General features: G+C 65.7%; 5 protein-coding genes across 8 annotated transcripts; 2 read left to right on the top strand and 3 right to left on the bottom strand.

The window, feature by feature from the left end:
- Positions 1–555: 555 nt before the first annotated feature.
- Positions 556–4,132, bottom strand: ALYREF (Aly/REF export factor). Its single transcript, XM_079797628.1, has 6 exons — positions 3,687–4,132; positions 3,130–3,261; positions 1,717–1,864; positions 1,197–1,260; positions 950–1,118; positions 556–847 (listed from the first exon to the last, which is right to left on the bottom strand). The coding sequence occupies exons 1-6, from the start codon at positions 3,921–3,923 to the stop codon at positions 833–835; spliced, it is 765 nt and encodes a 254-aa protein (XP_079653754.1). The 5' UTR covers positions 3,924–4,132; the 3' UTR covers positions 556–832.
- Positions 4,058–7,859, top strand: ANAPC11 (anaphase promoting complex subunit 11). 2 transcript variants are annotated; one of them, XM_079797638.1, is made up of 3 exons: positions 4,058–4,145; positions 4,507–4,626; positions 7,592–7,859. In XM_079797638.1, the coding sequence occupies exons 2-3, from the start codon at positions 4,518–4,520 to the stop codon at positions 7,735–7,737; spliced, it is 255 nt and encodes an 84-aa protein (XP_079653764.1). In that variant the 5' UTR covers positions 4,058–4,145; positions 4,507–4,517; the 3' UTR covers positions 7,738–7,859. The 2 variants fall into 2 exon arrangements, with proteins under 2 accessions (XP_079653764.1, XP_079653763.1); XM_079797637.1 differs by lacking the exon at positions 4,058–4,145 and having other exon boundaries at positions 4,163–4,626.
- Positions 7,860–10,124: 2,265 nt separating this feature from the next.
- NPB (neuropeptide B) lies at positions 10,125–10,958 on the top strand. The gene is made up of 2 exons (XM_079797630.1): positions 10,125–10,398; positions 10,558–10,958. Exons 1-2 carry the CDS (start codon positions 10,156–10,158, stop codon positions 10,684–10,686), a joined length of 372 nt encoding a protein of 123 aa, XP_079653756.1. The 5' UTR covers positions 10,125–10,155; the 3' UTR covers positions 10,687–10,958.
- A 1,043-nt stretch (positions 10,959–12,001) lies between these two features.
- Positions 12,002–17,972, bottom strand: PCYT2 (phosphate cytidylyltransferase 2, ethanolamine). Of its 2 annotated transcripts, XM_079797596.1 has the most exons (14): positions 17,813–17,972; positions 16,143–16,231; positions 15,710–15,871; positions 15,443–15,509; positions 15,149–15,233; positions 14,932–14,976; positions 14,728–14,781; positions 14,168–14,306; positions 13,954–14,036; positions 13,665–13,742; positions 13,419–13,484; positions 13,210–13,275; positions 12,964–13,052; positions 12,002–12,893 (listed from the first exon to the last, which is right to left on the bottom strand). In XM_079797596.1, exons 1-14 carry the CDS (start codon positions 17,899–17,901, stop codon positions 12,782–12,784), a joined length of 1,224 nt encoding a protein of 407 aa, XP_079653722.1. In that variant the 5' UTR covers positions 17,902–17,972; the 3' UTR covers positions 12,002–12,781. The 2 variants fall into 2 exon arrangements, with proteins under 2 accessions (XP_079653722.1, XP_079653723.1); XM_079797597.1 differs by lacking the exon at positions 14,728–14,781 and having other exon boundaries at positions 12,004–12,893.
- Positions 17,973–18,324: 352 nt separating this feature from the next.
- On the bottom strand, positions 18,325–23,963 carry SIRT7 (sirtuin 7). Of its 2 annotated transcripts, XM_079797591.1 has the most exons (10): positions 23,737–23,963; positions 23,506–23,643; positions 23,295–23,399; positions 21,525–21,595; positions 21,374–21,446; positions 20,892–20,990; positions 20,580–20,816; positions 20,359–20,439; positions 20,104–20,210; positions 18,325–19,043 (listed from the first exon to the last, which is right to left on the bottom strand). In XM_079797591.1, exons 1-10 carry the CDS (start codon positions 23,827–23,829, stop codon positions 18,845–18,847), a joined length of 1,203 nt encoding a protein of 400 aa, XP_079653717.1. In that variant the 5' UTR covers positions 23,830–23,963; the 3' UTR covers positions 18,325–18,844. The 2 variants fall into 2 exon arrangements, with proteins under 2 accessions (XP_079653717.1, XP_079653716.1); XM_079797590.1 differs by having other exon boundaries at positions 20,580–20,990.

Below are 23,963 nucleotides of genomic sequence, written 5' to 3'. Positions count from 1 at the left end.
TGGTCCCAGCCTCCTGACCTGTCCGGAGGTGGTCAGAGGGGCACGCGTGTGCACCAGCCCTTGGCTCTGCAGGTCAGAGTTGCCAGTCTCCGCCAGCACTGTCAGCACAGGCAGAGGACCCCATGCCCTGCTCCGCCTGGCGGACAGGAAGGACACCAGGAAGGGAGGGCGCTGCAGTCAGAGCTGTCAACGCCAGGTTCCCGAGCAGCAGGAAGGGGACAAGTGAGCCGTCACCTGCAACCTGGCAGCAAGCAGCACAGGTGGCCGCCCCCACAGGGCAGGCAGGTCACAAGTGGCTTCAGGAGCAGGGACTACGGCTCCGAGTTTCCCTACCGCCCAGGTCAGCGGGAGGTCAGGATCCCTGGAACATCGGAGGCAGCCATCGCCTCCCAGCTCCAGTGCCAGCCTGCCAGGGCACCAGATGCCCACAGGGCTGCTCCCCGCTCGCCCCGTGTCCCTCCCTCCCTCCTCCTCTCCCCCCCCCTCCCTCCAGGTCAGCACCAAAGGGTGGCCCAGGCGAGGGCTCCCACGACAAATCAGAGCGCCAGTTCTACACACGTTTCTGTTTATTATGGCAAAGGTGAAAACGCCACCTCCTCCACAACAGCAACCAGTAAAATTTATCCCAAAAATAACTCGGTACAAAACAGGTCTGTTTGAGAATTAAAAAAAAAAAAAAAAAAGGAAAAGAAAAATCTTTACATGAGTTTTAAATCCTATTTCAAAACAGAAGAAACAACTCCATCATTGGCCACAGGCCCCGCCGGCCGCCCTCGGGAAGCAGGGCGCGAGGACGTCTAGGCCCAGCTCCATGCACGGACTCGCTGGTGCTCTAACTGGTGTCCATCTGCAATAGGAGAAAGGGGGTCAGAGGCCATCCCACCACCAGAGAAGGGGAGGCTCCCCACCCTCACACACAGCCGGCCCAGCCCCCTGGCCCGGGACTCACCCTGGCGTTGTAAGCGTCCAGCTGGGCGTCCAACTCCTCCGCGGAGATCTGCTGCTTTGAACTCCGGCCGGTGCCCCTGCCTCTGCCCCGGCTGCCTCCGCGGGCGCCTCTCCGAGTGCCGCCGAAGCCTCCAGATCCTCGGTTTCTAGTCATCCCGCCTCTGTTGACACTAGCGAGGAGAAGGGGCACGTTCACATCTGGGGCCTGACGATGATCCCGCAGCCAGCCCCCCAGACACCAGACTCACCTCTGCACCGGCCTGCGCTGCGTGTCTATCTGTGAGGTGACGAGCTGGATGTTCATGGGGCGGCCTGCGGCAGGAACACAAGAGGGCACACTCCCGTCAGAGCCTGAAACCCACGGGGCGCCCCACCCGCTGTCATGCAGGCGCTGGAAAGGGTCCGGCGCGCCCCCAATGGACCCACTGGGAGGAGAAGACAGCGCCAAGGACAGCCTGCCACTGCCTCACTCCTCAGCCTGGCTCAGGCGGGCGTCGCTCACAGGTGGAAAGGGGGGGCGCCCTGACACCCTCAGCCCGCCTGCAGAGCAGCACTACCACGCTTCTGAGAAGGTGAGGCTTCGGGAAGGAGCGCCAGGAGGGGAGGAACGTGGCTTGTTGGATGGGGCTCACAAGAGGTGGGTCCGGATGAAGTGGCAGCAGAAGGTGCAGAATGGGGGGCAAGAGGGTGAAGGCAAAGTTTCCTCAACCAGGGGGCAAGCATACAGGTGCCAGCCCTCAGCCTCCCTGCGTCCAACCCCCAACGCACCATCCAAAGGGACGCCGTTGTACTGTTTCATCGCTTTCAGGGCGTCTGCCTTCCGCTCAAAGTGCACGTCGGCGGTTCCCAGGCTGCGGCCAGAGCGGTCGTAGTGCACGGCGGCCTTCTTCAGAGTCCCGAATTCCGCAAACAGCTCCTGGGAGTCAGGAAGAGCACTGTCAGCCACACTCCTGCCTCCTGGGGCCCAGGGACAGCCCCCGGGAGCGTCAGCTACTTTGAGGGCACTTCCCTGGGGGGCAGACATACAGGTGGGGGCAGGACAGTGGGAGTGGAGATGTGGGGAAGGACAGGGCAGGCGAGACAGCAACTTCCAGAACAGCTGGGCCTGAGGGCCTTTGCCAGCATGGGGGCCTGACATCTGCACACACAGCCCCCCAGTGAGGGGCACCCCTGAAGTCGCTGTCTTCTTTGACAAAGGAGCTGACAACACGCCCGAGGACAGTGCCAACCATCAGCAAAGGCGGAGATCACAGAACCAGGGACACCACCTGCCCTGTGCACCAGCTCCGAGGGCCCACTGATTCGGGAGCCCTGCCCAGCCCCTCCCCCAGGGCAGGTTCTGGCTCACCTTCCCCTCTCCTCCTACTCAAGCCTGCCGCAAAGTCTCAAGTCAAGCGCTGCCATGGGAACTGCCCTGACCTCAGGCAGGCTGGGAGTTGGAGAGGGAACCCGGAGTGTGGGGCTACTCCGGCCGCAGGCACACAGCGGGAAGAGGTCACCAAAAGCGGTTTCCAGTGGATGCCAGAAACCACCTTAAAAAAAGTGTTGAGACACTGTGAGTGCTCACCGGCCTCGCTCTGTCCTCCCACAGCTGAGCGCGGGGACACCCTGACCCGGCCATCTCTACACCTGACCCCCACGGTGCCATCGCTTAGCCACAGAACGAGTTTAAATCCCTTTTGGGACTCAACCAATAATAACCAAAAGCAAAAAACAAACGTAGAGCCTTCAACCAAAGGTGGGTCTGAAATGGGGGCCACTAGCGAGACTGAGGGTGGTGGGAAGTGAAACAACAGGTAGAGAGACACAGGGCTCGCGGCAAACAGTCGGGGACACGCGCTACCCCGCCTCTGCAGACCGCGGAGACGGCGAGCAAGCAGCCTAGCTCCACCGTAGCACGGGGCCCCCTCACGGCGGCCAGGCTGTCCCAGTGCCTGCGGGACCGGGAGGCTCTGGCAGGGGCCGGCCCGCACCTCGCTAGGCTGACGGCCTTTCCCGCACAAACGAACCTCCTGTCGGAGGTGCAGCTCTAGCACGACCTCGGCGCCGCACCCGGCAGCCCAGCACGGGGGACGCTGGCTGCCCTGGGGCGCCTGGAGGGAGGGGGCCCGGGACCACATCCCAAAGCAACACGACCAACTCCGCGCGGGGGACTGCCGACCGCGAGGCGCGGCCCCTCACCTGGATGTCAGCGTCGGACACTCCGAAGTCCAGGTTGGACACCAGCAGCTTCCCGCCCGTCTCCACGCCGGCGCCGCCGCCAAAGCCGCTGTCGAAAAGGTCGTGCTGCCACTTGTCGGGAAGTTGTTTCGGCTGAAAAGGGAAGAAACGCGAAGACAGAAACGTGAGTCCCACTGCACGGCTCTTCCTCCCTCCCTCGCAGCCGCGGCAAGACCCTCCCCGCCGGGGCCCGGAGGACAGTGCGAGGGGCCGCCAGCCCTCCGCCCCCGCCCCCGCCGGCGCCGGCGCCCGGGCCCCGTCCCGCAACTTCTCCGTCCCCTCCAACTAACTTCCCGCCGCCGGGGCGGCCGCGCCCAGCGTCCCCTCGAACCCCCGCCACGAGGCCGGCTGCTCAGCCCAAACAAAGGCGGAGAGGGTCTCCGCCTCCCGGGCCCGGCCGGCGCGCGACCTTCCCGCCCGGCCCGGCGCCCGCGCCCCCCGGCCCGACCCCGCCCACCGCCTTCCCCGCCGCGCGCCGCCCCGCCCGCCGCTGCCCCACCGCGGGCCGCTGCACTTACCCGGCTGTAGGGCGCCGGCCGGTTCCTGCCTCCGCCGCCCGCCGCGCCGCGGGCAAGGGCCGCCCGGTTCCGAATGGGCCCGCCGCCCCGGCTCACTCGTGCGGCGGCCTGCGCTCCGCCACCGCGGCCTCCCTGGGAGCCGGCCCGGCCTCGGCCCCGGCCCCCGCCGCGGCCGCCCCGCTGGCTCCGGTTCAGCTTAATGATGTCGTCCAGAGACATGTCCATTTTGTCGGCCATGGCGGGCGCGGAATCGGCCTCGGCTCGAGCCCGCGCGTCAGCACGCCGGTCCGTCACTTCCGGCGCGGCGTCCCCTGCGCGGCCGGCGATTGGTTGCGGGCGCAGCGAGGGGCGGGGCGGCGCGTGCGCGCAGGGGTCGGGGCTGGGCGGGCGGTGCTGCGAGGTGCCGGGCTGCGGTCGCACTCGTTTTGGACCTTCCCGCGCGGTGCCGGCGCTGCAACTGTAGGAAGGCGGCGCTGCGCGCGGTTAAATCCTCCGGGGGGGCGGGCCGGGGGCGGGGCCTTCCGGGGGCGGGGCTCCCCGCCCTTCCCTCGGAGACCCCAGCCCTCGGGCGGTTTCCTGGGTGAACTCCGGCGGGGAGGCGTGGGTCTCCCGTCAGTCCGCGGCCCCCGTGGCCCGGTCGGTAGCGAGAGCTGGGCCCCGCCGGCGGCCTCCGCAGGGTCCGAGTGCGTGCCGAGCTCTGCGGCGCCCGGGTTCCCTCGGCGACCCCGGCCCCGGCCCTCGCCCCTCTCGGCGGTGTCTCCGGCGCCTGGATGCGGTAGCCCCGCAGCCTCGGCCGCAGCGGTCTCTCCCTCGCCCGCAGGCCCCGCCGCCATGAAGGTGAAGATTAAGTGCTGGAACGGCGTGGCCACTTGGCTCTGGGTGGCCAACGACGAGAACTGCGGCATCTGCAGGATGGCCTTCAATGGCTGCTGCCCGGACTGTGAGTGCCCGCCCCCCCCCCCCCCCCCGCCCTGGCGTCTCCCCGGAAACACCGGCGCCGAGTGCCTGGGTTCTGGGTCCCTCCCCTCGAGAAAGGTTGGCAGAAGAACGGTAGGAGGTTTGGGTCCGAACGTGGGTCAAGACGCCATCAGTTTTGTGAGGGACCACACTGGGCTGGGGCACGCGTGGGGCAAAGGGAGGGGTTGGAACTTATTTGAAAATAATCGAACAAAAAAGGAATTTTGTAAGGAGACTCCCCCCACCCGGGCCGTCGGAGCCGCGAGGAAGGTTCCGCTGGGCCTCCTGGTTGGGGGAAGCGTTTTAAAGTGATCGGTAAGCCGGCCCCTCACCCCCGCGCTTCACCCGGTTCCGAATGGGCCCGCCGCCCCGGCCCGCCACCGGCGAGGTCCTCGGTGTCGCTGCCCATTCCTCGTCCTGCTCACGGCTCTCCAGCCGCCCCGGTCCTAGTCCCGGTGGGCCGACCGGGGCTCCGCGTTTGATTGCCCTGCCGGCTACCTGTAGGAAGCTGGTGTGTTTGTATCTGTGTGTGTGTGTGTGTGTGTGTGTGTGTGTGTGTGTGTGTGTGTGATATCTTGCTGACCATCAGGTTTCACTGGATTTCCCTTGTCCCTGGCCTGTTCTGCAAAGTAGAAATATTTTGGTCTGTTTAGGTCAAAAGCAGAGGTTTGCTGCATTGGGTTGAGTTTTTCGTCAGACCCCAAGGGAACACAGCAGAGGCAAGGGGAGGACTCTGCCAGGGGCCCGGGCGCCCGGAGGAAAAGGCAGGCGTGGGGACTGAGGCCTCCCCACTGCCCGGCGGCGACCAGGCCTTTTCTGTGGGGCTGCGTGCCCAGAATAGCGACAGGGCTTCGCTTCTTACAGTGAAATGCCAACCACGGGGGAATGTTAGTGCAAATGCTATTTTATTTTTATTATTTTATTATTCTTATTTTTTTAAGAGATAATTTTTAATTTTTTTCATTTTTTTATTAAGGTATTATATGTGTACACATTGCCCCCCCCCACTCCTATACATGCCCTCACCCCCCAGTGTTTTTCGTGTTTTTCGTCCATTGGTTATGCTTATATGCATGCATACAAGTGCTATTTTATTTTTAAATATATTTTGTTGATTTTTTACAGAGAGGAAGGGAGAGGGATAGAGTTAGAAACATCGAGAAGTAAATGCTATTTTATTCGAGGCTTAATCTCATCTGCTTTGTTTTGAGAGGAAATCTCATCACCAGTAGTTAATCTGTCCAGATCCAATCACATGGGTGGGGCGGAGCCTGAGATAGCCATTGATTGGCTCTACTTGATCTGGGTGTGTTTTTAATCCATTTTAAATTGTTTCCCAATGCCCTGACAGGTTTGGCTCAGTGGATAGAGCGTTGGCCTGCGGACTCAAGGGTCCCAGGTTCTATTCCGGTCAAGGGCATGTACCTTGGTTGTGGGCACATCCCCAGTGGGGAGTGTGCAGGAGGCAGCTGATCAATGTTTCTCTCTCGTTGATGTTTCTAGCTCTCTATCCCTCTCCCTTCCTCTCTGTAAAAAATCAATAGAATATATTTTAAAAAATAGTTTCCCAAGGGTACACAGAGGCCAGGGAGTCTGAGGGGGGAGTTCTTGCAACTTTCTAAGCAACAGATTGTACCTTCTGAAAAGTCTTCAGAAGTCTTTTTTGTGTCACTGCCCTGGGGTGAGCGGTGTGGGTGGGTGAGCCTGTGTTCAAGATGCACCAGGGGCCTGCACAGCCCAGCGGGCACCATCCCAGGTGGGCCCGTGGCTGGGTGTCTTCGTGTGCGACCCTGCCAGCTGCGGAGAGTGGAGGGTTTAGTCTGACCTGTGGACCTGCTGGTGGTTGTTGAGGGAGCCAGCTGGATGTGCAAGGCGTTTGACAAGCTCAGGTGCTTTCTGTACAGACTAAGTGGCACTGGGTTTCTCTTCTCAAGTGGAAGTCCTTGGGGAAACCCAGAGCACCTGAGGCTGTAAGTCCGCTCCTGGGCCCAGCAGGCTCTGGAGTGAAAGTCCCGGTGAGCCGAGCTCTAACTGAGAAGGACTGCCATCGGACGCTGGCAGGCCCCTGTGAGTCACTGCCCTGTCCCGGGCAGGCAGGGCTCCGGGCGGCCTGGTGCCTCTGTCGGTGGGCTCGCGGGACCCCAGCAGTGGGCTGGCTGCTCCTGCTCTCCCTCCTGTTTGTAAGGCACCTGATTTGATAGGGTGATTCCAAGCGGAGTTTGCTGAGGCCGGAAAGGCCCTGAGTGTGGGGGTGTCACATGGTGTGGGCTCCTGGCACAGGCAGGAGAGTGAGGTCTATAATTTTGTATTTTCTAAGTGTATAGTTTTCTGGTTGTGTCATAAAAGCTTCAGAAAGCGAGTGTCATTTTTGTTAGAGAAAATATATTTTAAAAGGTTGCCTGGCCGGCGTGGCTCAGTGATTGAACCTCGACCTATGAACCAGGAGGTCTTGATTTGATTCCCAGTCGGGGCCCAGGCCCAGGTTGCAGGCTCGATCCCCAGTGTGGGGCGTGCAGGAGGCAGCCTGTCGGTGATTCTGTCTCATCACTGATGTTTCTCTCTCTCCCTCTCCCTGCCTCTCTGAGTCAATAAAAACACTTTTAAAAAGAAAGAGGACTAGCTCCTGCGCTGAGACAGTCACGTTGCAGCGGTGGCATCGCAGGTCGGGTGGCCGCGCTGCAGTGTCTGCTGATAGGCCCAGGGGGAGGCCAGTGGGGGCTGTGGGCCAGGCCAGGGCTCTTCCTGCCACTGATGCCCCCCCAGCTGCTCTCCCTGGGTGGGGCTTACACGGGGGTGGCGTCCCACAGAATCAGGGGTGACTCCTGCAATTGTCTTCTCCAAGAGGCCCTGGCCACCCTGGGCGCCGACACCTAACGTCCTGGGGTCCCGGCCCCGGTCCCGTCTGCTGCTGCGAGCCCTGTGTGACCCGCTCTCTCCTGTCCCTGCAGGCAAGGTGCCGGGCGACGACTGCCCGCTGGTGTGGGGCCAGTGCTCCCACTGCTTCCACATGCACTGCATCCTCAAGTGGCTGAACGCGCAGCAGGTGCAGCAGCACTGCCCCATGTGCCGCCAGGAGTGGAAGTTCAAGGAGTGAGCGCGCCCCCACCGGAGGCCCTCCCTCCCGGGTGGACCCAGGACGGCCCGCTGCTCCCTCAGTCTCGATGTTGACACTTTTATCCAATGAGTAAGCTCATTAAACTGCCGAGCCTAGCTGGAGGCCTCTGCTGCCTGTTTTCCTGTGCTGACGTGGCCGCGCTGCGTGTGGATATGAAAACTCTCATGAATAAACATCTCTGGGTGCTGCTGAGCCCTGAGTCACTACCCGGGAGGCAAAGGAGCGCAGCATCAGCCGAGGAGCGGGGGCAGGAGTGGGGCTCGGTGGCCCCGGGGGCACAAAGGCCCTGGGGTCTGTTCCCCCCCATGGGGAAGCGAAGGAGCCTGTGGCTCAGCGGCAGCCTCTCGCTGATGAAGCCGAGCTGGTTTGCGGGGCCCTGGCTGGGCAGTTGCAGCCACTGCCACGATCCCTCTGCCAGGGGGTCCCCGAGCAGGTGCTGAGGCTGTTACGAACTGTGGGGGGCAATGCAGGTGCTGGCGGTCTGTCCATCCCGTCTCCCCCTCCTCGAGGCTGTGCCTCCAGCCCAGGGACCTGTCCCCACGTCAGGCTGTGTCCTCAGACGTCAGGGCCTCCGTCACCTTGGGGGCGACAGCCCGTGGGAGGCTCCAGTGGGTCCCTTTGCTTCCCCACGGCTCCTGTGGGTGCAGCTGTTGGGGGGCAGTGGCTTCTGGGAGTCGGGTGGCTTCTGGGTGGAGCCTGGGGTTCCCAGGGGCTGTGGGGAGCCTTTGACACGGACTCCTCCCATTGTTCTCAGTGGCCCCTTGGGGTGCTGCCTGGGCCCCTGAGGTAACACCCCTTCTGCCTAGTGGGCGTGGTTGCTGTCGGCCGGTCCTCAGTCCCGGGGGTGAGCAGACAGGGCAGTTCACTCGGAGGGGCCTCCTGTCACCTGTGTGGCACCCACTTCCTGCCCCATCGATGTGCCCACAGGAAAGGAGGCCCTGGGATGGTCGGCTTCACTGAACTCAGCCAGCGCCCCGGCCCAGAACCCCCTGCAGGGCCTTGGCAATGGCTGCTGTCCCGGGACACGTCGAGGGGGAGACACCTGTGACCAGGACATCCGGGGAGTGGGCGTGGGAGGAGGGGCTCCTGACAGCCTAATGGCCAATGTCACCTGCCGGGCAAGAGCCGGCGCCCCGCCTGGTGCCCCTCAGGCCCTGCGAGCACTGCCTCTGGCCTGGGCTCTGGGCACCTGTTCTTGGGCCTCCCTGCCCGCGTGCCTGGATCTGGAGTCACAGGACCTCGGGCAAGGGCCCGTGGCCACCACCGCCCACCCCTGGAGGGCCTGCAGCTCCCAGGGTTTCCCACCTCGTCCTGGCTGCCCCTGGACTCCTGTGCCCCCAGGCTTCCCACCCTCGCCCCTGGGGACAGGTGCTCTCAGCCCAGAGGGGTTCCGCTTGCCCAGGTCACACAGCGCCCTCTCGGGGGACCCACACAGCCTGCCACTCGGGCTCCTCAGCACTTTCCTGGGGTCCAGCCTGGTTCTCTCGGCCTTTGGTCCCCTCAGGCTGGACCCAGCTGCCCCCCGCCCTGCACACACCAGAGTCCAGTCACTGCCTCCTCCCGGGAGGGAGGCTCAGGACCCCATCCCTCCCCCAGAGGCAGGGGCCACCACCGCCCTGCAGACCTCGCCCTGGCCACTCGTCATCTCCCCGCATGCCCCCCATTTCCCCCGGCCCCCGGGGCCCCCAGGGAGCCACCCTGCTGCCCTGCCACCAGCTGGTCCCCACTTGGCGGTGGCTCCAGTCAGGCTCTGCGCCCACCTGGTCTCCTGGACGCCGGCACCTAGTAGGTGTGCGACACGTGAGCCTCGCTGGGCAGTGACGTCTCCTGCCCTCCGCCAACCCCAGGACGTGTGCGCATTTCAAGAGCTGGGCCTGGCGCTCTGCTGCCCCTCCTCCCAGAGGACCCCCCTCCCCGCCAGCTGCCCTGTTGGTGGAGCCTCCGGCTCAGGCGTGAGGGAGGGGGCGTGGCCTCCAGCCAGTTGCCCTTTAGGGCCTGAGAAACTGTCTCCTGGGCAGTGTGGTCAGTGGCTCTCTCCCGCCTCGGGAGCGCTGGGGACTCGGTGACAGGGCTGGGCACCCTCAGATTACTTGGGGGTTCGGCGCAGCCCCACTTGCCCCTGTCCTGAGACCCCCTGGAGATCGGGCCACGGGCAGCGGGAGTGGCCTGGGCGCCCCTCCCAGCAGAGGCAGGCAGGGCTGGAAACAGAGGGGAGCTCGGGGAGGGCGGGGAGGGCGGGGGCGTCAGCCCCCCCAGTGCCTCCAGCCTGCACCCACATCAGCACTCGCACCGCCTGAGGCCTGACAGGTCCTCTGCGCCGCCCCCGCTCCCCGCGCGGGTATAAGGCGCCGCCTGCCCGCTGCTGCGGCTCCAGCCCCGACGCCCTGCACCGTCCCCATGGCCCGGCCCGTGACGCTGGCGGCCGCCACCCTGGCGTGGTGCCTGCTGCTGGCGCCCCCCGGCCTCGCCTGGTACAAGCAGGTGGCGGGGCCCGGCTCCTACTCGGTGGGCCGCGCCGCGGGGCTGCTGTCCGGCCTCCGGGGCTCCCCTTACGCGCGGCGCTCCGAGCCGCCGGTGGGCGCGGGACCCAAGGGCCGGGCCGGGGCCTTCCCAGAGCTGCGCTCCAGCCTGCGGAGCCCCGTGAGTGCCTTGGGGGGCGTGGGCCGTGGGGGGCGTGGGCCCTGGAGAGTGGGGCGCCGAGAGGCTTAGGCGGGGGCAGCGCCTGCGCTGGGGGATGGGGGAGGGGAGGGGCGCGGGCGGTGGGAGCAGGGCGCCCCCCCAGCCTCCTCCTGCCCGCAGGCCATTTGCATCAAGGACGTCACCCCAAACCTACGGAGCTGCGAACGAGTCCCCGACGGCGGCGCCACCTTCCAGTGCCGGGCGGACGTCTCCCTGTCGCTCCGCGCCGCTGACTGTCGCCGCGCCTGAGCCCGCCCGCCCCCGCCCAGCGCGGGTGCCCCCAGAACCCCTGAGATGGCGCCCCGTACCGCCCACCCCGCTCCGCAGTAGACGGTTAAATGAATAAACGACAAGCCCAGCCCGCTCCCGTGTGTGTGTCGGGGGTGGGGGTGGGGGGCGGGCCGAGGTCAGCCCCTAAGCCAGAGCCGCTCCGGGCTGCACTGCCCCTGCGGCCCCACTGCTCACGTCACACCTCAGCCCCGCCCGCCCTTGGGAGACCCTCAGCAGCTCCGTGTCCCCCACAGCCGAGCCTCCTGCCTGGAGTCCTGGCTGTCTCCAGGCAAAGCTCCCGTCCAAGGGGCAGCCTCTGGGGTCTCGGTCTTGGAGCCCCGATAGCTCTGCAGCGCGCAGGGCCCGCGGGAGGGCGGCGGAAACCCCGCTAAGGGCAGGCGGGGAGCGATCCAGCAGGTTGATTCCGGCCCCGGCCCCGCCCCGTCCGGTCCGACTGAGTTCCCTTCAGAGCGTGAGGGGAGCGTGCGCTGGGGCTTCAGGTGAGAGTGGGCCTGAGTCCTGGTTCCCGAGGCCCGGACCTGCCTCAGGGGTGTCCCACCCCCGGAGCAACTGGCCCGCTGGGCCTCAGGGAGGCGTGGGTGGGCCTCAGGTGCCCATGGCACTTGGAAGTCTCCAGGGCAGACCTCCCGGGCCCACCGGCTCCGCACCCGCTGGGCCCCAGGCTGGCCTGTGGCTACTCAAGCGTCCAGGAGTCCTGGCCACGCCCCCGTCCCCCTGCTCAGGGGGTCCCTGCAGCCCAAAGGCCTGAGTGTGGGGCGATCTGGCATCGTGGAGCTCTTGAAGTTGGGGTGCCCAGATGGGGTGGAGATGCAGGGAGGGCCCCCAACTTGGGGAGGGAGGGCAGTGGGTGGAGCCTGCCCAGCTCGGGGGTATGTGAACCCCGGGGTTCTGAGGTGGAGCCTGGCTGGTGGCTCAGCTGGTTGGAGCGAAGCTCCCTACACCAAAGGTTGCTGGTTGATCCCGGGTTGGGGTGGGGATGGGAGGCATCGATGGATGTTTCTCATAGCAATGTTTCTTCTCTCTCCTCCCTCTTTAAAAATCAATAAAAACATACCCTCAGGTTAGGACTTTTAAAATGAGAGAATAAAACAGAGAGGACAGGCCGCCCTCCTGCTAGCGGGAGGGCCTGCTGGCTTTGGCTCCCATGGGGCCACGACGGGCGCACCCCCACCGAAGCTGAAGGGCGGAGCGTTCTGGAGGGACAGAGGCGGCGGCTGAGGAAAGCCCTCACACGCCTCTGTGGACAGAAACGGCCTGTGGCAGGAGACCCTGAGGTTCTGGTCCCGATCCTTCCTGCACGTGGTCCTGTGGAGGTTTGGGACTTGGCCTCACACCGTCCTGGTGACCAACTCTGGGCCCGAGGGAGCCTGCTGGCTCTGCTTCCCTCCTGCTCGTTACTGCCTGCCTCTGAGGGGCCCTCGCTGCCCGCTGCTGCCCTCTGTGGGCGGGTGTGGGAGCAGGGCCGACAGCTGACACAGAGCACCTCCCACCAGGTTTATTTGGTTGCACATCAGCCAGTTATGCACAGAGTCAGTCGAGAAGAGTCTGTGGGGGAGCAGGCGCGGGTCCAGGAGCCGCTCAGGACACCAGGGACAGCGCAGGGCGGAGGCGCCGTGCAGAAGGCGGCCGGGCCTGCACCGAGGACAGGTGCAGCCCTCGGGTCCCTGCCCCTGAAGTGGACTCTCACCGAGCTGGGCGCCAGGAAGCATGGCTGGGTCTGCAGCCTCCTGGGGGCGGACTGGGGGCCCAGCAGTGCAGCCAGGCCGAGGGAAGCTGGGCCTCCCCAGGCTCGCCGGGGCGGTGGCCCGGGGGGAGGTGCCCTCCACTCCTCCCGCCCGCTGGCCCCTCCACGTGCTGGCCCCTCCGTGCAGCCTAACGGAGGGTGCAGGGCCCGCTGTCAGGGGCGCCGTTCAGGGAGGGGGAGGCAGGACCGTCCTCACCGGCCCTCCCAGGGCCGCCTGGTCTGGGGCTGCAGCTGTGAGAACCACGTGAGCCCGCTGGGAGGCAGGAAGCAGGGCAGGGAGGGCCGGCCGGCTCCTGGGGACGTCCTCCCTCAGAAGGCGTCGTGGCTCCCTCTCTCGGGCGGCTCCTCCTGCTGCTTCATGGCCTCCAGGAAGGCCAGCTCCTTGGCCTCTTTCTTCTGGTTCCGAGCCTCATACTCCAGCCTGGGGGAGGGGCGTGAGTGTGTGCGAGCCCCGGCTTCGGGCTCCGCTCCCCCTGGCCCTGGGGCCTCACCTGTTCTTGATGATGCGCTGGACAATGAGGTCCGTGGTGAGGTCGCTCCCGCTGTCGATCTGGCGGAAGATGCCCCTGTTCTTGGGCTCCTGAAGGGTGGGGACCAGGGGGAGATGAGGGCCTCCTCTGGGCCCCAGGAGGCTGCCCGGGGCCCCGGTGTGGTGGGGACACTTGCTCCTGTGAGGCCCTGGGGGAGCAGTGGTTCCACTGAGCCCCAGCAGCACGGCGCCCTGGCCGCATGCCCACCTGGTACGGGTCGGAGCCGTCCTTGTCAGGCATGATTTCCGTCTTCCCGTGACACACCAGGTCCACCTGCAGAGGGAGCCGGGGTCAGGGAGCCCTCCCAGGACCACCCACAAGACCCCCTGCCCCCAGGGAGGCAGCCAGAGCCACTGACCACTGCCCGGCTCCTGCCCCAGCCCAGCCCTCCTCGGACCCGCCTCTGGGAGCCGCACCTTGAAGTGGTCCAAGAGCTCTGCAGTGACCGCGTAGGGGGCCCCAATCACCACCTCCGACACGTACTGTGGGGACGGGCACAGCTGTTAGCAAGGACCCCCCAGGCGGAAGGGTGGTGGGGATGGCCCCACACGCTGGCTGAGGCGGCCAGTGCGGACACAGGGACACAGCACGGTGGGCAGGCTGTCCGGGTCCCTGCCGGCCACGTCCCCGCTGCCAGGCCCGCCCTGCCGGCCCGCGCTCACCCGGCACGCCAGCACGCTCAGGGTCCGCTCGTGCAGGTTCATGATGGGGTAGTTCTTGCCCTTGTAGTGGTTGACCTCCTAAGGCCAGAGGGGGGGCGGTCAGCAGGCCCCCTGCCAGCGACCCCTGGTGGGGACCCCCTGGCGTGGGGAAGGCCTAGCGGACAACCCTTCCCCGAGAGGCCCCAGCTCAGCTCGTCTCCTCTGCCTCCGTCAGCAGCCAGGGCCTCGCTCCCCATGGGCTACCAAGCCCACCTCAAGGGTCCCCACGACCGGCTCCCCGGGCTGTGACCTGGTCAAAGTGCAGGCCGGCAATGACGTAGGGCCTCTCCGCGAGGCCGTGCACCTTCGCCAGGAAGTCCACGTGCCCGATGTCTGTACCTGGGTTCAGGAACAAGTAGCAGGGCAGGGCAGCCGCCCTCCCGCCCCCTCAGTGCCCGAGCCACCCCCCAGGGCCGCGAGGTCAGCGAGGCCTCCCGGGGCAGGTGCGGGCACGCAGAGGATACGGAACAGGTCGAAGGCGCCCGCCACGTAGATGATCGTCTCCCCCGGCTGGGGCTCCTTCCCGGAGGCAAACTGGATGATCTTCCGGGACGTCTGCAGAAACTGGGACACCCCGGTCCAGGGGTTCCGCCCCCCCGGGCACTACAAGCCGAGAGGAGGCCCTGGTCAGCCATAGCGGCCTCGCAGACGCGTCCCTCGCCTGTCCCCTCTGCTGAGCCTGGGGTGGCTGCACACGCCTGCCCGCCTGCTTGGGAGGCACGGGTGTGGGGTGGAGGCAGCAGGTGTGGGGGCTCCAGGTCAGGACTACACCCAGCCCAGCTGCCAGCTGCTCACAGGCTCAGGTGCTGTTTCCCGGCAGGTGTCTCAGGCAGGGACCCGGAGGGCTGGCCACAGAGCCTGGTACACATCTGGGCTAGGCTGGGCAGGGGCCCTGTGGCTGGTGGGACTGTGGCTCCGCCCCGTGGCCACAGAGGGCATTGCAGCCGCCACCACCTAGGTCTAGGAGGGAGGCCATGGACACAGCACTCCTGCGACCCCGCACCCTGAGGCCACCGCTGGTCACCTGGGAGGAACCTTCTGAGAAAAGCATCTCCCTGGCAGGTGTCAGGTGGGGGGGCTAGAAAGGGAGAGAGGGCCAGGCCGCCTGGTTAGAGGCCGCCTGTCCGTGGGCCGTCCTCGCTCCTCCTCCAGGCAGTGCTGGTCAGTACCTGGTCAGCGCCCGGAGGCAGGGAGCCGGGTGGCGGGCGTGGCTCCGGGCAGCACTCACCTTGCCGAAGCTGTCTGCATACTCCCGGTACTCCGAGGACATCGCCTGCAAGAAAGGGGGAGGGTTGGGCCGCCCCCTCCAGATGTGGCCACGCCCAGGACACTGAAGCCGCAGCCTGGAGCTCAGGAAAGGCAGGCGGCTGCACCTCCCCGCCCAGCCACGAGCTTGGTGAGGGGACCTCGGAGGTTCCGCGCGCCCCGCCCCGCCCCGGCCTCACCTGGCTGCTGTGATGGGCCTTGGTCATCAGCAGCATGCGGCCCACGAGGTCCGTGGTGGACACGCCCTGGGTGCGCTTGCACTCTCTGGGGACAGAGGTGACAACAGGGGTGGGGGCGGAGCTCTCGGGTCACCGCCTCCTGGGGGCGCGATGCACAGACAGCGTGAGGCTCTGGGCGTGAGAGAAAACTGGGCCGCTCTGCGGTGCCGCTCCCCACCCCGTCACGACCCGGAGGAACACAGGCCATAGCCCGCACATCCCCCGCCCCCCGAAAGGGGCCGTGGTGGGGCTCACCTGTACCTCCCAGCCTGCTTCACTTCCTCGTAGGTGTCCCGGCCATCTACAGTGAGGGTAATGTCATCTAAGAGGTGACAGGAACACGGAACAAGGACTGTTAACCCAAAGCCTCCAAGACCTTCAGGGCTCACAGCCCCCGCCCCAGGCCTGCCCGTGGCCCGGCTCATTGCTGGGGAAGGACCCAGGGGCTCGGGCTGCCCAGCGCTTAAGGAGGCCCAGCACGTCCTGGGACCCCAGCCCGCGCCGCCCTGCCTGCCCACTCACTGCCGTGGACACAGAAGTCGCAGCTGTACTTGTCCAGCGTCTCCAGCGTGGTGACGTAGGGCGCCGCGGGCACCACCTCGTCCACCCACTTGATGGCCTGCACCATCTTGTACCTCTCCTCCTGCGTGAAGACCGGGGGCCCCTTGTGCCTGGAGATCTCCTCTAGGGCCGGAGAAGAGAGGGCAGGACGGTGACACCGAGGCCACCATCCACCCCTGAGTGGCCACCACCGTCCTCCCTGGGCCACACCACTCAGGGCCTGAGACGGAGAACTACACGGCCCCGCCCCCACCAGAATAACTACACGGCCGGCCCCACCAGAATAACTACATGGCCCCGCCCCCACCAGAATCCCAGGGGACGGTGGGGGCCCCCTGACGAGTGGGCAACCCCAGGCGGGCATTGGTGTGGAGGTGGGTGCAGCCCCACTTACCATCGGTGTGCACGCCCACAATGAGGTAGTCCCCCATGGCCCGTGCCTGGCGCAGCTGGTTCGAGTGGCCGTAATGCACCATGTCATAGCTGTGGAGAGGGCGGGCAGTCAGTCCCGGGTGCCCGTGGGCGGTGACGGGCACAGGCTGGCTCCTCGGAGAAGCCGCCCCGGGGAACTGCTCCCAGGGTTCGGCGGAGTCTGGGCTTTCGGAGGGGAGGGGTGCTCAGCTCTGCACAGCCCGGGCCGGGGTCCAGGGCCAGACGCAGCCAGGGCCACGGCCTGCAGGTCCTGAGGACTGAGAGCACACAGAACAGCTCCTGCCCCCCACCCTGGGCCTGCCCGGCCCCCCGGGCCCCTCCCAAATTCACACACCCTGGGTGGTCCCTTTAAGCTGTAGAACGAGAGGTGAGCTAAACTCCAGTCTCTGGGCCAACAGGAAACAACGTCTGACCAGTGAACAAGGGCAGCTGCTGGCTTTGGAAACCCTGGGAGCCCCAGGAACGCGGGGAGGCCAGCCACCACCTCCCTGTCACCTGGTTCCAGAGCTTTTAGCCTCAAATCCGGGCCTGGCTAAGAGTGACCTCGGCTGAAGGCCACAGACAGGCAGCAGCCGCTGTCGGGCCGGGTCCCACCTGCTCCGTGTGCTGGGGAGGCCACACTGCCCGGCGGCGCCCTCAAGCTGGTCCCAGCCTCCCAGGGCCTCCTGAGCAGGCGAGCTGTCCCTGCCTCCACGCAGCGCCACCTGTCACCTCCGTCTCACCACACAGGCCTGGGGGTCACAGGGCTCTGGCCCCGGGGTAAGGAAAGAGGGCAGTCCAAATCCAGGGCACTGGGGCCGCGACCCCTGTGCCCACTGGACAGGCCGGGCCGGGGGTGCACGGAGCGCAGGAGGCCCTGGGTCCCGGCTGTGTCCTGTCACTGCAGCCCTGTGTCTGTGACCTGCTGGGGCAAGCACCTGGCCTGGCCAGGGCCAAGGTCAGAGTCCACAGACAAGCAGCCACACTCCCTCGCCCCGAGGTGACTCAGGTGCAGGTGCTTCCCCCTCTGCTTCCATCAGCAAAGGTTTGGGGAAGCTTTGTGGGTGGCGAGTGACCAACTGACAGCCCCAAACATCACCCAGCTCTGCTGTGTGGCTCGCCAGAGGGCCCACGGGCTGCACGGGGGGTCCTGGGTCCCACTATTCCCACGCTGACGCTGCCCAGACACCCGGGCGCACCTCTCTGGTCCTGTGCCGGGCGCGTCGGGGAGCCTGACACAGACCCCGGGGAAGGCGGCCCTGAACCGATTGAAGCCGCCAAATCGGAAGCACGCGACTTGCGCCACGGCGGCCCCCACCATGGGCCGGCGGCCCGGATCGGTGCGCAGCTACTGCCGATCGCGGGGAAGGAGCACCTTCCTCCGGGAAGGGCGCTTCTCTGGGAGCCGCGTCCCCGGGCTGGGCCAGCGCCCCGCCTGCGTCCTGGACCCGCTCGCCCGGCTGCCGTGCGGGGGCGGCCCGGGTCCCAGGCGTCCTCCATCCGGGAGCCCGCAGCCCGACTCCGCCGCCTGCCGCCCTCCCCCGCCATAGAAGGCCGACCGAGGCCCCGGGCGAAAGCGGCTCAAGACGCGCCTCGGGCGACAGCGCAGCGGCCCCCGCGGCCCCGCCCGCCAACGCCCGCCGCCGCGCTCACCAGCCGTCACACCACACCCGCACGGCGGGCCGGCTCCCCGGTCCCGGCTGCTCGGCGCCGCCCGCCAACCCGTGCCCGTTTCGGATCATGTCACCACAGCAGCGGCGCGGCACGGACCGATCCCAAACTCCGAGCCGCCGCCGCCGCCGCCGCCGCCGCCCTGCCCTGCGCACGCGCCGTCACACGGGACTCACCCGCCACGGGCGACCAATGGAGAGCGCTGCCCCGCCCCCGCTCCGCCCCACCTGTCTCACGCGGCCAATGGCGAGCACGAGCGGCCTTCGATTAACCGAGCCCTGCCCCTCCGCTCGCGGCCAATAGTCTGCGCCGCCAGAACCTGGCCACGCCCATCCCCTCTGCCTGCAGCCAATGGCGTACGCGCGCCGTCCCTAGGCACCTGGCGGAGGGCGCGGGGCAGAACCACCTGGAGTACCTCCCGCCCCGCCAAGGAGCCCAGCGGGGCCCTGGCTCCCCACAGCGACGCAAGGGCAGTCATGCAGTGATGCTGGGAAGACAGTGCAGAGGTTTATTAGCAACAAAAAGGTCTGCTGAGAGCTAAGGTTCAAAACCAGCCCTCGGCCGCAAACCAATACAGAAAAAGGTTTACTATAAAGTTAACATTTTTAGTAAGAAGTAGAAATAGGGTTGAGGCCCCTGAGACTGGCCTGAAGAAGAAGGCAAGGCAGCGAGTGCTTCCTCTCGGCTGGCCAGGTGTGATGTAACCCGAGTTCTGTTCTCACAGGAAGGCGTGGCTGCCACCTCTAGGTCAGACTGGATGGGCCACTTGTCAGCACCCAGGCCCACCGGTGCGGGGGGGGGGGGGTGGGGGGGCAGGTGGGACAAGCACAGCAGTGCAAGGGGGCTCCCCACCAAGACAAATGGCTAAGCATGTCACCGTGACAATGTCCCCCACCCCCCGAGCGTTCTCACTGGACCCGCGGGGCATTCCCGGCCTTCTGGGTGCCACCAGCCCGGGACCGGAGTTCCAGCCATCTGCAAAGTGCCAGTTGCTGTTCCCAGTCGAGCACCAGGTTATGTCACTCTCTTCCTCTTTGTGCCTTTGGCGCAGCCCCTGCCAAACCAGCCACCTCGGATGGGGGCCGAGCCGAGGGGTGCGCCCTGGTCTCCGGGCGAGGGCTCCTCTTGACTTCTGCGCAGTGACTTCCGGCTGTGGCTGCCCTCTTCACCAGTCCGCAGGGGAGTTGCCAGGGAGAAGATGGGGTCCTGCCACCTGCCAACAAGGGAAAGCTGGGTTAGGTGTGACCGGAAGCCGCCCAGTCACAACCTGCCCCAGGACAGGAACGCTGACTGAGGTGACCCTGCTCCCGCCCTGTGTCTTAGCTGTGGCGGGCTTTGCGTGGAGGTGGCCCCACTGTTCCTGAGCTACAAGAGGGGGAGGCTCCCAGCCTAGCCCCGCCTCCGCAGATCGTGTCCTCGGCGGCGGTGCTCTAAGGCAGGCACGCGCAGGTGGAGGCAGGAGTTCCAGCAGGGATGAGTCACTAGCAGCTCTGGGCCCCACCTCTCACTCGTAAGGCCAGGGGGCAGGGGGACCAGACCCTCTCCCCCTTCCCAGACTGTGATAGGTGGAAGGCCAGCTGACTAGGGAGGTGTGGCCTACGGGCTCCCGGGTGAGGTCATGTGTCTGAGATGTAGAACCACATATTATAAACTTAAGATACAGATAAGCACTGATAAGGAAAATGAGCTAAGTTAATGTAAAAAAAAAAAAAGTACAGTACACGATAGGCCCACATTACAGAACACCACACACATAACATACAAGAATTGCCAGGCCCAGAAGGTGAAGGGATCCTTAATTCTTGAACCCTTTGATTAAAAGAAGTTACTGATTTCCCCTATAAGACCCTGGAAATTCACAGAGAGAGAAAGTGTAAACTTTTTACTCAACACATACACCATGTCTAAATCATCACACGTTCTGTATTAAGGAACAGTTTCTTTACGCTTCCCCAAGTCTGCCAGCTCCCCACACCGAGTGCACCGAGCCTGTGTGACTAGGCTTGCCGAGAGCATGTCCCTTCCGGGGCCTCCCCTCCAGGCTGCCTGAGGTCAAGGGGGAGCGTCCAGACACACATGGTCGACTCCCTCTCCCCACAGGAGTCCCAGCAGCCAGGAACCTGGGCTAGCCCCTGCAGAGCCACCACACCGCAGTCACGCCTCAGATGCTGTTGGCAACACCTCAGAGCTTTCTCCACACTTGGCTCGGGAGCAGACAGACACATCCCATCCACACAGGGGCAGGAGGGGGGCATGCGCTGGCACCCCCTCACCTGCTGTAGGGGGGGATCTCCAGGCCCAGCTCGTCCATAAGGAGCTGCATGACATCATCGCACTTCCCGTGGAGCTTCAGGGCGGCCCAGTCATCCTTTGGGGTCCACTGGGGACAGGGGAAGGCAAGTGAGGTCAGCAGCTCAGTCCTCCCAATGCCCCACGGCGTGGGTCCTCTCGGCTAACCCCCCCGAGGTGCAAGAGTGCAGGACGGGTCGCCCCAGGGATGAAGGATGTGCCTCTGAGCAGCAAGTTACCTGCAAGTTCACAATGTAGAGCTTGGGCCGCCGGCTGGGGGGCTTGGTCATGCACCAGAGGCGTGGATACTTCTTTAGAACCTGTGGGGCCGGACGGACAGACGGACAGACGGACCACACACACACCAGGGAACAAGGTTATAGGGAGCTGGGGCTCCATGCCGCGCTGGCCACCTGCCAGCAGGCCCACTCCCTGCCCACCCGCAGTGCCGTCTGTGTACCTTTAAGCTGGAGCCCAAACACAGGATCGTGTCTGCTTTGCTGGCAGCCTGGGTGGCTGCCTCCCAGTTCAGAGGCTGCCCCAGGGTGCCCCTCTCCCCAAAGTGCACAATGGTGTCGCGGAGCGGCGCCCCACACTTGTGGCAGGCACGGCCGGTCTGGTGCCGGTGCAGGGCGGTGCGCTCCGTCACGTCGAACACCCGCACGTACTCCCGGTTGGGAGTGCACGCCGTGCAGACCTGAGGAGGGAGGGAATGGTGAGTGGGGCGCTGCCCCCCATAACCCCCCCCCCCCCGGCCCGAGGGACTGCTCACCTCGATGTACATGTTCCCGTGGAGCTCCGAGATGGCCGAGCGCGGCAGCCCGCTCCGCAGGTGGAGCCCGTCGCAGTTCTGCGACACCACGTGCTGCACCTGAGGGGACAGGCGGCGCTCGGCAGGAGGGCTGGGGCAGCAGCGGGCAGCGGGGCAGCCGGGCGGGCCCAGAGCCCCCAAATCAGGGGCAACTCCGACCTGCACGGAGCCTCTAAGGCAAAACCTGAGAAGCAGCTGGTTCCAGCAGGACTCAGGAGGCCCACCCCGAATAGCTCTGAGGTACGGGGAGCAGCCTGGAGGTCAACGTCTGCACCCCCCCTTCCCTTGGAGAGGAAGCCGGTAGGCTGAGAAAGAGGCTTAAGCCAGGAGGCCACACCACTTGGTGGGCTCCTCAAGGCGTCCACTGGCCGACAGGCAAGGTAGTGCCCCAGGACGACGCTGTGGGCACGGCACGTACACAGCTAGCCACGCGGGGCTCTTACCAGCTTCTGCTCGTGTAAGCGGGCGATGCTCATGTGGGTGAGGGTCGGCTCCGCCTCACTCAGGTCGGCGGCACTGCCGGGCGAAAGGGAAGCGGACGTCAGGCCCCCGCTGCCCCTGCTCCGCTCGGGGAAGGCTGTGCGGGCCGCTTACCTCACGCGTCTCCCTTTCTGAAGCAGCGTCCACACTCCGTTCGGACCCCGGTAGTCTGGGATGGAGGCTGCCTGCATGTTCAGGAGGAAGACAAGCCCCGTGAGCAGGCACCACTGCAGGCACCGACGGCCCCCAGGAGCAGGAAGCAAATGTCTCTCCTGTCTCTCCCATCACTTTCCAGGCCGGCCCTGCACTGGCCTCTCCTCATCCCACAGGGGACCCTCGTCTGCCCGCCGGAGCCCAGGCGCAGTGGACCTGTCCTCCCTCTGCCTGGGCCCCGCTCCCACCTGGTCCTCCAGCCTGGCTCTGCAGCCACACTGCCCGCCACACTGAGGGGGTAACTGGTCAGGCCCACCTGTGCCCTGGGTTCTAGCCAGTGCAGAAGAAAGGTGAACCGCTAAGTGGGACCCCTCCTCTGTCTCATCCTGATGAGATAAGTACTTTCTGCCCTATCTCCACGAAGATTGCCCACCTCTCCAGGTGAGATCAACACCTATTGAGTTTCCCACGTCCCCAGGCCAGGGAAACGGAGCCACAGAGAGCCAGAGCAGGCGCCAGGATCCAGGGGCCCTGGGCCCCTCAGGCTGAATGATCTTCCTTCTGGGGAGCCCTGACTCCTTCCTGCTCAAGTTCAATCGGCAGCTCTGACTCCCGTGGAAAATTGGAACGCTCACCAACAGTACCGCTCAGAGCACATGGATGAGCCGCGCGTGGCTTTGAGCAGTCACTTATGGCTCCTTAAGGAGGGACGTGACAGCTTCGAGATAACCTCCTGCACACGGGAGGGTGGAGGGAGGCGGCCAGCCCGCCTGTGCACCACCGGCTGTTGGTAAGTGGGCGCGGTCAACGCAGCAGACGCCTTCCTTCTGAGGGGCCCCTGCACTCATCCCTGTCGGAACTGCCTACTCGCCTCTTCGCCAGTAAAACCTCACCCATCCGTCAAGGCTGGGGCCTGGTGCCACCTCCTGCAACAAGCCAGGGTGCGCCCGGACTTCTAGGGACCTAACACGGCCGGCTCCCCGGGACAGGCATTCGCTTCTGCGCCTTACGATGTCGTGTACGGGTTTTCTTCCGGGTGGAAAGCCTTGGTGTGCCCTCTGCTGGGCCTCCACGTAGGTCACACGCAACCCCCCACCCCATCAATTAGGCGAACGTGTGACACACACACACACACACACACACACACACACACACCCCGTCAAAGCTAGCCATGCATATTCCCCAGCCCAGGGCAGCTTCCCCATAGAACTTCTCAAACCCAACGCCTCACCAGGCCTCACCTGGTGCACCCTAATTCGCACTGCCCTGCTTTCCACTCACCTCCCTGAACACTCAGAAAAACAGCGACTGGGGAGCCAGGATACAGATGTGGGCTTAGCACTGCCCACAGGACCTTGGGACAGTACACTGACCTCCTCACCTTTAAATGAGGAGGTGCCCGCCGGCACTAAAGCTGCTATGTCCGCTTTTATGTCCCTTCCTTGTCTCTAACTGGGCAGAACACAGACTTCAGGCCTGTAAACATGTTCATCTACGAGTGAAGTTCCAAATGCCGTCATTGCGAGCTTCTCTAAGACAAGAAAGGACCTCAGAGCCGCTTTTAAAGAGAATTCTTAGCGAATCGGCAGTTTTACTCAACTTAGAGGACTGTACTCGGACCGTGGGTCAGACACCCAAAAGGGGGCGCCCCGGACCGCCCGGCCCGGCCGCGCGAGCTTCTCCGGGGCCCGGGGGCCGACCAGGTGCGCGGCGTCCACCCCGCGCGCCTACCGTGCTGATCCCCGCGCCCGTGTAGACGACCAGGTGCTTGGCGCTCCGCACGGCGCCGGCCAGCTCCCGGACCTTCCTCCGCAGCTCCTCGGGGTCGTCGCACACCTGCCGGGACCCCAGGCAGGTCGTCAGCCCGACCCGCCCGCCCGCCCCATCCCATCCCCCGAGGAGCCCGGCCAGGCGGCGGCGGGCGGGGCGCCGCGGGACTCGCCTCCTCCTGCCGCCGCTTCAGGCCTTCGCGCCGCCGGCTCCGGCCCTGCAGCTCGGTCACCAGGTCCTCGCTCTCGGCCAGCAGCCGGCCCTCCTCCGCGCTGCGCTCGGCCGCTGCCTTCCTCAGGATGCGCGACACCTGCGGGGCGCGGGGCGGGCGGTGAGGGCGCGAGGCGCGGGGCGGGCGGGCGGGCGGTGAGGGCGCGGGGCGGGCGGTGAGGGCGGCGCGTACCTGGCGGAGGCGCTCCCGTTGCTGCTCCTCCCGCAGCCGCCGCACCCGCTCCGCTGCTTTGCGCTCCGAGCGGCTCGGACCCCCGGCTGCCATCGCTCCGAGGAGACGCGCGCTTCCGCTTCCGCCTCCCGGCAGGCCCTGCGCCGACGCATGCGCGCGAGACCCGCCCTTCCGACCCCGCCCCCCGCACGCAGCCCCAAGGAAGCACCTGCCAATCTTTTTAAAAG

The sequence above is a fragment of the Cnephaeus nilssonii genome (genome assembly GCF_951640355.1).
Source record: "Cnephaeus nilssonii genome assembly, chromosome: 19".
Lineage (NCBI taxonomy): Eukaryota > Metazoa > Chordata > Mammalia > Chiroptera > Vespertilionidae > Cnephaeus > Cnephaeus nilssonii.
Note: the sequence above shows the minus strand (reverse complement) of the source record. Positions and strands in the feature narration are given on the sequence as shown.